At 31.6% G+C, this 12,568-nt stretch overlaps 1 protein-coding gene across 2 annotated transcripts in view; it reads right to left on the reverse strand.

Annotated features, from left to right (window-relative positions):
• Positions 1-752: 752 nt before the first annotated feature.
• The window catches only part of CENPC (centromere protein C), a 67,774-nt gene continuing 55,958 nt past the window's right edge, over positions 753-12,568 (reverse strand). For both annotated transcript variants that reach the window (XM_039845340.1, XM_039845341.1), the window contains 4 exons: positions 10,137-10,232; positions 8,260-8,414; positions 3,429-3,519; positions 753-2,331 (listed from right to left, as the gene is read on the reverse strand). In XM_039845340.1, the coding sequence (XP_039701274.1) occupies positions 2,261-2,331; positions 3,429-3,519; positions 8,260-8,414; positions 10,137-10,232 (413 nt within the window). In that variant the 3' untranslated portion in view covers positions 753-2,260. The remainder of the gene's footprint in view (positions 2,332-3,428; positions 3,520-8,259; positions 8,415-10,136; positions 10,233-12,568) is intronic.

Here is a 12,568-nt window from a genome sequence, read left to right on the forward strand (position 1 = left end):
AAATTAGAGAAAGAATATAATTTACCACAGCATCAAAACCATTGCAATGCCTAGTAATAAGTTTAACAAAAGATGGGCAACAGTTCTATTTTGAAACTATGAAATAATATCGAGAAATTAAGATATAGATAAATGGAGAGAGAAGATCATTCACTGAAGAGTATATAACATTGATTCAGATGACAATTCTTCCCAAATTTATCTAAAGATTCAGTGCAATCCCAGTCAAACCCCAGAAGGATTATGGTAAATATTGAGAAGCTAATTTTGAAATTTAGATGCAAATGCAAAGGACCTACAATGGTCAAAGCAATCTTGAAACTCTTGAACAAAATTAAAAGAATCACAGCACTTGGATAACTTTTCAACAGAGACAACTAGTCATCTATATAAGAAAATCATCTGACCTTGACCTCTGACACTATAAAAAAGAAATTAATTTGAGATAGATCATAAAACAATACATAAAAGGTAACCATAACATAAAACCTGTATCTCCCTAAAGAAATATCATTTCAAACCCACTGGAATGGCTAAAATTAAATACTAGTAACGCCAAATGTTGACAAAGATGTGAAGCAACTGCAATTCACATAATTTGCTGGTCGGAGCAAATTAAAAATGATATAATCGTTTTGGAAACATGTTTGGCAGTTTCTCATAACATTAACAATACACATAACATTAACCATACTTTAACCAAGCAATTCCATCACACATATCAACCCAACAAAAATGAAAACATATGTCCATTAGACAACAAGAATAAACATAGCAGCTATACTCATAAGAGCTCAAAACAGGAAATAACCCAAATGTCCATTAAGAGTAAAACAAAGTGGTATATTTATATGGAATACCACTCAGTAATACAACATAAACACCAATTGCTATACATACTATACAGGTGAATCTTAGACATTTGCTGAATAAAAGTATATTTTATAAGTCCATTTATATAAAGTTATAGAACAAGTAAAACCTATCTACAGTGATAAATAGAATAGTGGTCTACAAGGTAAAAATGAGTTGGTAGAAAATGATTTGGACAGAATAGGAAGGAACTTCCGAGAGTGACAAAAATTTTGTGGTTTACTTAGGTGTAAGAAGTGCTTATTAAAAACTCATTGAACTGTACTTGAGATCTATGCATTTACTATATGTAATTATATCAATAAAATAAATGTTTCACTTTAAAAACACAATCAAGCCATTGCAGATGACTGACCAAATTTTGGCCAGTCTAGGTAAACATGGAAACACATCCAATCACATAACTCTTGACTTGGGAAAACAAGTATATCAATTTCTCTAGTGATAAAAAGTTCATTCATATATCAAACTCAGAAACTTCTTATGGAGACATTGGGAAATACAATAGACAATATCCTAGCAAGGTTCACATGAAAAGTAAAACATCTACATTTTTTAAAATAAAAGCAAAATTTCAAGTACACTGTTGAATTACAATTCTGACAAATGGAACTAAGATTTTCGGGTTAATAATGAGAATACTTAAATTCAGGAACAGCTGCTAGCAATTTGTTTCTGACATTTAACCATTTTGCTCCCTATATCTCTTTAGTTTTCTACATATCTTTAGTGCATGGTGACATTTAGAAGCCTGAGTCATTCTGTAATGATCTTTTCACACTGACTCTCTTGTTAATCGAAAGATAGTTTCTAAGCAGAAGCATTATTGTGATATCTACAGGTCTCAGAGAGTATGGCCCTGACAACATATCGATTTCAGACTTCTAGCCTCCAAAACTGTGAGACAATAAATTTTTGTTGTTTTAAGCCATCCACTCTGTACTATTTTGTTATGACGGCCCTAGGAAAGTAATACAGATGTATCATTTACCAAAGTTCTCTATTACTGTATTATTTTAATTAGTGTCTTAAAACTAGTATTTGGAATTTTTTTTTAAATAAATGAAAATAATAATCATATCTCTTTTGACAAAGAAATGTCCTATATTTCACTATGGAAGCAGTGATTTTTGTATTCTTTTTATGTTATTATAATATGAATACAGGTATCACTACAAGCTTTGTGTATATTTGTGGAAAAATCAGAAGACACATATAGGAGTTTGAAATGTTTATCAGATATAAGTATACAAAAACTAAATAAAATTTTTATTTTAAAACATCACAAATAATTACAAACTCAATGTCCCAAATGCAAAAACTGTTATATATGTCTATATATGTATATGTATATATATATACATGTATTTAAACTGTGCTTCATCTTTTATCTTTTTATCTGAGTAAAGAGAAGAACACTTTCCTCATTCAGGAGATTTTTGATGTTGTAATAATTACCTAGAAGTAAAGCGATAAGAAAATAAAATTATTTCCATGAGAATCATATTTTTCGATTAAATGTTTATCCATCACTAAGACAATTAAAGTATATAGTACCAAAAATTGATTCATCTAACCCAAAGTAACTTATTTATTAAAAAAATTCAAGAGTTAACCACCACCTGTGATCTACATAAGGTAAATTTCACATCATTATGATGATGAATACAAAGATGTATTTATTAGACAAGGAAGGGAAAATCTCTGAACCCAATGGTTATTAGGGTCTTTGGAACTGCTGTGGATTCTCCTAATCCAGACATATACATATATAGCTAAGTATAAAAGGTAAAATGTTAAGTAAAATAAAATCTCAAAGTTAAAGGAAGGCAAATGCTACTCTTAAATGTTACATAATAAATAAAAGCAAGAGTGAAATACAGATGGATAATACATATAAGGCAGGTTTATACCATTGAGTACCAAACTGTGACTTCCTATATATTAGAAATTGATACATACTAAGATTAATTGAGTTAATAAATGTAAAATGTACATAACAGGGCTGGCATGTACAAAGGACTACATAAATATAGCTATTATTATTCTATGTTCATCAGAATGTATGTTCCATTAGGGCAGAGATTTTTTGCCCACTTTTTTTGATGTATCCCGCACTCTCAGAGCAATGCTTGGTAAAATCGCAGTCATATTTGTTGAATGAATGAACAAATGAACAAACTAAAATCCTATTTATCTGATCAATAACTGATGAAGCATACTATTTTGTGTTTAAAATAACCTACTAAAAATTGTTTGACTACATAGTGTTCTTGAGATAATACAAGGGAAATAATTTTCCTTCTACCCTGAATATAACAATATATTTTGTAACTAAATATTTTTATACTCAGCAAAAAACAACTCTAGTTCAACTTTCATGTATGAAAAACTAATATACTTAATTTAAATTAAAAGAAAAATATACCAAATTTCTTTGGCATCAGTCACATAACGCTTCATTTTAACCACTGTGGCTTCCATTTTTATAGTACTCATGAGCAACTATATAAATATTTAACCTTGAGACAGAAAATATCTTTAATTATTCTTACCTGAAGGAACATAGAATGAATCTCCAGTTGTTACTATATAAGGTGTTTCATGTAAAGTACATAAAAGGTCACCAAAGTCAACATAAAAAACCTGTAAAATTAAAAATTAAAATCAAAAATTTAAATCTCATCTTAAATGGAACAACTATACTCGTAAGAAACTTAAATGTGGTAGGTGGAATAACTGCCTTTGAAAGATGTCCATGCGCTAATCTCCAGAATTTGTTATGACACATAGCAAATGAGACCTTGAGATGGAAAGATTATCTTAGATTATCTAGATGGGGCCAATCTAATAACATAAGCTCTTCGAATGGAGAATTTTTCCTGCTCGAAGCAGAGAAGTTAAAGAAATTTGAAGTATGAGAAGGATCTGTAGTGTTGCTAGCATTGAAGATAAGACAGCCATGAACCAAGGAACATAGGCTATTTCTAAAAGCTGAGAAGGACCCTGGCCAATAACCCATGAGGAAACTGAAACCTCAGACCTACAACCACATGGAATTGAATTCTGCCAACAACCTGAGTGAACTTGAAAGCAGATTCATCATAAGAGCTGCCAGAGAGGAACACAGATCTGCCAACATCTTGATTCCAGTTTTGTGATACCCTAAACAGAGCACTCAGCTAAGCCCACTGCACTTCTAACCTACATAACTATGAGATAATAAATGGGTGTTGTTTTAAGTCACTACATTTATGGTAATTTGTTAAAGCAGTAAGAGAATACTAATAAAAAAGAAATTTCTTTCATTCTTCCCTATTATTTACTGGCTTATGAAAATTTAGAACCACTGTAAAGAGTATCACTTAGCTATACTGGAAAAATAGCTAGGTATTATGTATACCTCCTTAAAAGTCTCATGTTGGGACATGTAACACAATCTGACTGATAAATCAAAAGACAAAAAGCAAAAAAAGCAAAAAATCATCAACATTTAAATAAGCATCGAGAAAATAAAAATGCATAAATCTAACTTTCAGTCATTTAAGCTTCCATATTCAAACATGGCAAATTTTATATTTTTTATACAAAAGCACCCTGGCAATGATCTACTTTTGGGAGACAACTAAACAAAAAATGTAAGGCTTTCAAACACTGAGACTCAAATTATGCGATTCAATCATTAAGAATTATTCCTCCTGCTCCTCCGTTTTTTCTTACTATTTTGTAAAATGAGCCATTTAATACATGCACCTACCAGTGAGACCGGTACTATTTTAACAACTTTTCACAGATGAAGAAAATGAGGTGCAGAGGAGTATAACTTTTCAAAGATATGAACTCAGGTATTTTGATTCCAGAATTCATGTTCTTAACCACTATATATACTAATTCCCTAAGTGGAAAAAAAGTCCTTGGAGTCATTTTTAAGGTATTTTTACAATTTCATAAAACAAATTTTTTTTACTGTCAAAAATTTTTTCCTCAATTTAAGATAAGAAGTAACAAACAGCACTACCCAGAAAATCAAACATATATATTTCTTGGTGATTTTTCTTTATCTATTAAGTTTGGCTCTCTACATACACCACTCCCCATTTCCGCAAATATTTTGCTAAGGTTTTTTGAAAGACACAATAGTGATAAATTCCCATGAATATCTAACACCAACAACCAGCCCTATTCAGTCTCTCTACTTCCCCCATTCCATATTATTTTGAAATAAATGCTGCTCAGCATCATAAATCATTTGTAAGTATTGTAGAGTGTACTGAGAGATCAAGGTGCATTTTAAAAATGACAACACTGTCAGCAAACCTAAAAATGAATATTTAATATCGAATACCCAGTCAGTATCTGAATTTCCAAAATCTATTAAATGTCATATTTTTAAGAGTTTTTTTTGAATTGGGATCCAAGTTAAGAGTCTTAAATCACTGAATCTGTAGTCGTTCTCAATTTGAACATGATTTTGCCCCTCAGGGGACAACTGACAATGTCTGGAGACAGTTTTAATTCTCATGAGTAGAGGAGTACTACTAGAATCAAGTGGATAGAGGCTAGTGATGCTTCTAAACATCCTACATTGCACAGAACAGCCCCGCTACAACAAAAAATTATCCAAAATGTCAATAGTGCAAGCAAGAGATACCTCCTAGGTATCTCTTTTTTATTCTCTGCAGCTTATTTATTAAAGAAATCAAGCAGCAAAATTTGTTGGTAAAAATCTGTGCACAGATGGATTTTGCTGATTACAACCCCAGAGTGTCATTTGAAAGGTCTGTTATTCTTTATTTCCTGTAAGTTGATAGTTAGATCTAGAGACTTGATCAAATTCATGTTTTTTTCTGGGTTTTTGGTTTTGTTGTTGTTGTTGTTGTTGTTGTTTATACAGAGGTAGGGGAGGCAAGACTACTTCATAGATATTTTTTGTATTCTTCCATTGGGAGGCACATAATATCTGGTTGTACTCTTTTTAGATGTTAGCAGACATTGATGCTCAATGCCTAGATCTAATAGTTTATCAGGGGTTACAAATAGTAAACTTCCCCTCGTCTATTATTTGGTTAACTAATACTACAGTTTATATGAGAAAGGCAGAATAAATGTTTATTTCCCTTTATTTACCATACTTGTCAAAATAAGTTGGCTTTCTAGAATTCTCCAACATTGATGAATTGGTTTTTCTTTGTGTAGCAGTCTTACAAATTCCTAATGGTCTTTGGTAGTTTGCTACCAAGAATGATAAAAATATTCCAAGCTCAGCCTCAGGCCTAAAATTAGACATTTCTCTAAGAAACTGTTTCCTCTTAGTGTGTTGCTGAAACTTTTTTGCTTTTTAGTTCTGGAACGTTTATTGTCTAATCTTCAAATATTCCTACTCTTTGCTCATTTGGGTTTTTTCTCTCTTCTCCTGTTTTGTTTTGTTTTTTCCTGTTCTTCACATTACTTAACTTTTATATTTTCCATTTCTTAATTTCTTGTCTCCTGGGAGAGCTCCCATAATTAATCTGTTAATTCTACGATTGATCATAACAAATCTACTACCGCTTCTCTCTCTCTCATACAGATTCTCCAGCACTGAATTTGAAGGCAAGAGTTAATGACCTAGCTGGCTCTAAACCTTGTCCTTTTTATTTGTTTCTCAAAAGCATATATTTAAAAATGTGTTTCATGTTTTAAAAATGTAAAAATACTCCCCTTGTTAAAAAAAAAACTTTAACCAATTTTCATTATAAAAATTTAAAGGCAATATTTAGAAGTAAAAATCACCTATAATCACCTAGTAACGTGATTTTTCTACAGTTCCTTAAAGTTTCTGTCATTTTCATTTTTAAATTCTAATCAGAAAAAAACAGAATTTTTATCATGCAGTTTGCTATAATGTTTATACTAAAAGTCTTCCTTATGTCTATCCTTCAAAATAATATATGCTTAAACTAATATAAAAATGCTAATACAGTAGCTAGAATATGTAAGTGCTAAATAACTGCTTATTATCAGATAATAGTTTATCTCATTACTAAGTAAAAATATAAAAATAACCATTTTCTTCCTGCAGCACATTTCAATGGTTTCTAATTTTTGCAATTACTGTCAATGTTACAATAAATAACTACCTATCTTCAGCCGCCCTAACTTTTAATTTATTTTCCTAGGAAAATTTTCCGAAGTGAGATTGATAGGTCAAGGGGTACAGATATTTTTCTAGTAATTTCTATTAATTCAATAATTATAAAGTACCCTTTGTTTTTAATGTGGATTCCTTTGACTACTGGCCATGTTAAACTCTTTATTATTCAAATTTCCTTTTGTACAATAAAGGCATTATAGTTCATCCATGACATTTCATAATGCTTATCTTCACTATTAATTGTTCCTTAATGATTACACAGGGATCATCTATTACTTTAGTTAAATGTGTTGTTTTTACTTTTAATAACACCTGGAGATCTATGACATTTTAATATTGTATTAAGAATATTTTAAAATATTTTAAATCTGGATTCTAGTTATACTGGTGTAGTAATAACTTACTCTTTGACTCTCATGTGTACCTTTCCCTTTTCTTGCCTCAATTTGCCCCTCATTGTTAATATAAATTCAAGGGTCCCCATGCTTGCTCTTTTTCAGCTTCCTTTAATTTTGTCATTAAAAAGAATTGTTTTGAATGTGATATTCCCAGTAACCCATGACTTCATAGGTTCCTGAAATGTCAATTAATGAACGATATGCATTAGGTGTAACATTTTTTAAATGCTGGTATAATATTAAATATTCTTAAAATTTGGTGATTTTCGGATTCTATAATTTTCCAATTCAAAATGCAGAAATATTACATATATATCAAACCAACACTGCGTGTGTGTCTCCAGTGAAAGTCAGAGAGACAGAGAGAGACTGACTCACCTTGAATCTCATTATAACTTCAACCAGTAATACTACTACAAATGGTAATATATTATTTAGTACTTATTGATGCAACTAGCTCCTAGTCCTCAGTCTGCTAACTAGTTACATGATTTTGAAGAAGTCTTTTAACCTCTTTATTGCTAAACTTCATGGTGGAAGAAATGAGATTTAGACTTAATCTCAATAATTCCCTCCAGTTCTAAAATTCTAATGATTTCTGTGTGAACCTATATTCCAAGATTCTTTTAAGTAAAGACTATTCCTTAACCTGAATCTCAAGGCTACACACAGAAAAGGAACTTTTGAATAACCACTGGTTGACTGTCTCTAAACAGATTTAACAAAAAGATTATCTGTACACTATGGTAATAAAATATTATTTCTGAGGAAATAACATTTTTAATGCCTCATCATTTCCAATAATGCAGAACTGTACCAATAGCAAAACATAAATATATGGGGAAATATACTCACCAATGTATCTAGGCCAACATGCTGCTTTCCCTTTTCTTGATGTGGCCCTAATACCAATTTTCCAGTAGAAAAAAGGGGTGTATCCAATGTTTTATATACTTTCAACTCACCATGCTCAACTGAAAATTGATATGTATCTCGTGGCCTTAAAAGATCTAAGGGGAAAATATTAAAGATAAATATAAAACAACAGCAATGACAGTGCTCAATGATATAATATATACATACTTAATTATAATAGTTATTTTTAGATATAAACCTGCCTCAGAAAGACAAGAGCGATTAAGATCATTGACTTGGGAGCTAGAATGCCAGAGTCAAATTCTGTCTTTGTCTAACAAACTGTGTAACCTTAACCAAGTTACTTATCTTCTCTTTTTGTGCCTCCATTTCCTTTTCTATAAAATGTGATAATAATAGTTCATCTATATTTGAGTTGTAAATATCAAATGAGTTAATTTGTATGAAGTATTTAAAACCTTGGCACAAAGTAAGAAGTAGGTAAATCTTAGCTATGAAAAATAATAACGGCATATTATTATTTCCATTAAAGATCAAATGAAAAACAAAAGTAGCTAAGAGATAAGAAAGAATTCCATATCTTTAAAAAGATGAATATGGCCCACAATACAAATGTATTATCATCATGCTGACAGATTTTTGGGGGGTTTGTTTGACTTATTATTAAATAACAAGATTTTTATTTATCAGGTAAAAGCTCTAAGTAACCAGAGTTCTAACTATTGCTCACAAATTACTATCTCCCTTTTTAATTTCCCTTTACTTACAAATCTTTCTAATTCTATAATTAATACATTCTTCTATCATCAGCTTCTGTTTCCTTGGATACTTGGGAGTTTTAGTAATCCCACATATTACAGGATATAGAAAATACACAGACTCATGAAACAGACAAAGTGATGAACTCCTAACATCCTAACAACACTCATAACTTTTCAAACCTGGTACAGTATAGCAATGTTTTTAATTAAGACATTATACTAAACAAAATTCTATGTACTTATACCTCTGCTACCAAATAACCTAAATATAGAAATAACTTTGTTACTGAAGAAGTAAGATGGAACCAAATTCACAGCCAAAATTTTAAGTGTGAATACCATTACTGCCTCTCTAGCTTGACCTACTTGTCCTCAGGATAAACAATCATGAATACTCACTGGCATAGTCATAAGAGTTGTTAAAACATTTAAATATTTCCTATATAGAAATATTGCCTGGTTGGTAAATAGTCTCACACTTACTCCCACCCACTACAGCACATTCTCCGAGACCTCCCATGGTCATCTAGACACTAAATATTTAATCCCTATTAATACAGAAGGAGGATTCTAGGACCTTTTGCCAGCCCTAAGGTTAAGTGTGGCATTTGTTTGGCTGACTGATACCCTTACCAGTCATCCCTACAAAGGTTTCATGTTCCAGGTACATTGGCATCTCACTGTCAAGAAGGCTATCTAAATCCTGCCCATAATCCCCTCTTGGTCTCATAGTAAGAGTGTATCCTGGTGTCTGCCAGCTAACTTGCTACAATTCCCCATAAGCAGTCCTTGTCCCCATGTTTCCTGGTCAAAGAAGGCCTGGAACCAATTGGGAAAGGCAATATTCCTGATGGTAGTATTTCTATCCCAGAGGACAAATGCATGGGACTGTATGTCCCCTGTAAGTTGTTTGCCATCAGTGCTCCCCCAGAGTAATCCTCATATAGCTGCTTACTGGAATTAGACCCTCCACTGTGCTTTGGCTCTGAAAGAGCTAGGAAGAGAAAGAGAAAGCAGACAGGCCTGTCATTAAATCAGCAGTTCATCCTTTCTAGCTGTTAAATTAAGTCTTTTCAATATCATCTCTAATCTTACCCATGAGAATCATCTTTCTTGTTTCTGGGTCCTTTACTCTTGTTGGCTGCAAAGGATCTCCCAGAGGTATATTCAGATTTACCACTAATTTTTCCTCTGCAAAAGAAATACAATTAAAATATAAACTATTTACTTAAAATTCTTTTCAATTAAGAAAAAAATCTAGTATGACATACAGCTATGGACAAGTTGTAAAAGAAAATTACTAAAGGACAGGTTAAGAGCTTCCCACACAAGAAAAATCTAACGAGGTTCATCACCACCAACTCAGTACTATAAGAAATGTTAAAGAAACTTCTTATGAAGAAAAAAAAGATCAAAAATATGAATGAAAAAGTATAGGAAAGAAAAATTCTCACTGACAAAGGCAAGCACGTAATAAAAGCAGTGGATCAACCAATTATAAAGCTAGTATAAAGGTTAAGAGACAAAAGTAGAAAGATCATGTGTAATTACAATAGTAAATTAAGAAATACACACAAACACACACACACAAAAGAAGTAAAAAATAATGACAAAAACATAAACGTGGAGTGGGTGAGTAAAAATGGTAGTGACTTTAGAATAGACTGCTATAAGCATAGGTTGGTATATAAAAGCACATGGGACCCACAAACCAAAAATCCACAAGATATACAGAAGAAACAAAGAGAAAGAAATCTAAACACAAAACTTCAAAAAGTTATGAACATAGATGAGAGCAAAAGAACAAAAAGAGAACTACAAAATAATCAGAAAATAATTGATATAATGGTAATAACAACATACATACTGGTTGGTAATTACTTTAAATATAAATGGATTAAATGCACCAAGGGAAAACATCAGGGTGGATGGATGGATAAGAAAACAAGACCTATACATATGCTGCTTACAAGAGACCCACTTCAGAATGAAAGACACACACTGACAGAAAGTAAAGGGATGAAAAAAGATATTTCATGCAAATGAAAATAAAAAGAAAGCTGGGGTAGCAATGCTTATGTCAGACAAAACAGACTTTAAAACAAAGGCTATAATGAGACAAAGAAGGTATTTCATGATAAAGAAATCAATCCAACAAGAGGACATAACCCTTGTAAACATTTATGCATCCAACATAGAAGCACTTAAATATATAAAGCAAATATTGACAGACATACAGGAAGAGATCAACGATAATACAGAAACAGTCAGAGCCTTTAATACCCCACTTACATCAATGAATAGATCACCCAGACAGAAAATCAACAAGGAAAGAGTGGTCTTAAAAGACACATTACCAGATCTATTTAATTGATATTTTTAGGACATGTGACCCCAAAGCAGCATAATACATACTTTTCAAGTGATCATGTACATTTTTCAGGACAGACCACATATTAGGCCACAACAGAAGTCTCAATAAATGTAAGACTAAAATCATATCAAGTATCTCATCCGATCACAATGGTATAAAACTAGATATTGATTACATGACGAAAACCAAAATATGCACAAAAATGGAGGCTAAATAACATGCTACTAAACAATGAATGGGTTAACAATGAGATCAAGGAAGAAATCAAAAGATACCTTGAGGGAAACAAAAATGAAGACACAATGACCATAAATCGATGGTAGTAAAAGCTATCCTAAGAGGGAAATTCATAGCAACACAGGCTATGAATTTTTCTATAAGCAAGAAAAATCTCAAATAAACAATCTAACTTTATACCTAAAAGAAGTAAAAAAACAAAGCCCAAAGTGAGTAGATGAGAGGAAATAAAGATCACAGCAAATAAACAAAACAGTCAAAAGAAAAAAAAAACACTACAAAACTCAATGAAATCAAGAACTGGTTCTTTGAAATAATAAAACTGATGAACCTTTAACTAAGCTTATCAAGAAAAAAAGAGAAGACTCAAATAAATAAAATCAGAAATGAAAGAGAAATGACAACTGACATTACAGAAATACAAAGATTTTGGAAAAATAGTATGAACAATTTTTATATATTAACAAACTGAACAACCTGGAAGAAATGGACAAATTCTGAGAAACATACAATTTTCAAGTTTGAATCAAGAAGAAACAGAAAATCTGAACTGACAACTACTAACGAAATCAAATCAGTAATCAAAAAACTCCCAAAAAATAAAAGTCCTAGACTAGATGGTTTCACAGGTGAATTTTACTAAACATTCAAAGAATTAACACCTATCCCTCTCAAACTATTCCAAAAAATTGAGGAAGGATCCTAATCTCATTTTACAAGGCTAGCATTAACCTGATATCCAAACCTGACAGACATTAGAAAAAAAGAAAATTATAGACCAATATCCCTGATGAATGTAGATGTAAGAAACCTCAACAAAATACTAGCAAACCGAATTTAGCAATAAATTAAAAAGCTCATACACCATGATCAAGTGGGATTTATCCCTAGGATGCAAGGCTGGTTCAATATCCAC

Source organism: Pteropus medius, unplaced genomic scaffold (assembly GCF_902729225.1).
Source record: "Pteropus medius unplaced genomic scaffold, Ma_sr-lr_union100, whole genome shotgun sequence".
NCBI classification, from domain to species: Eukaryota; Metazoa; Chordata; class Mammalia; order Chiroptera; family Pteropodidae; genus Pteropus; species Pteropus medius.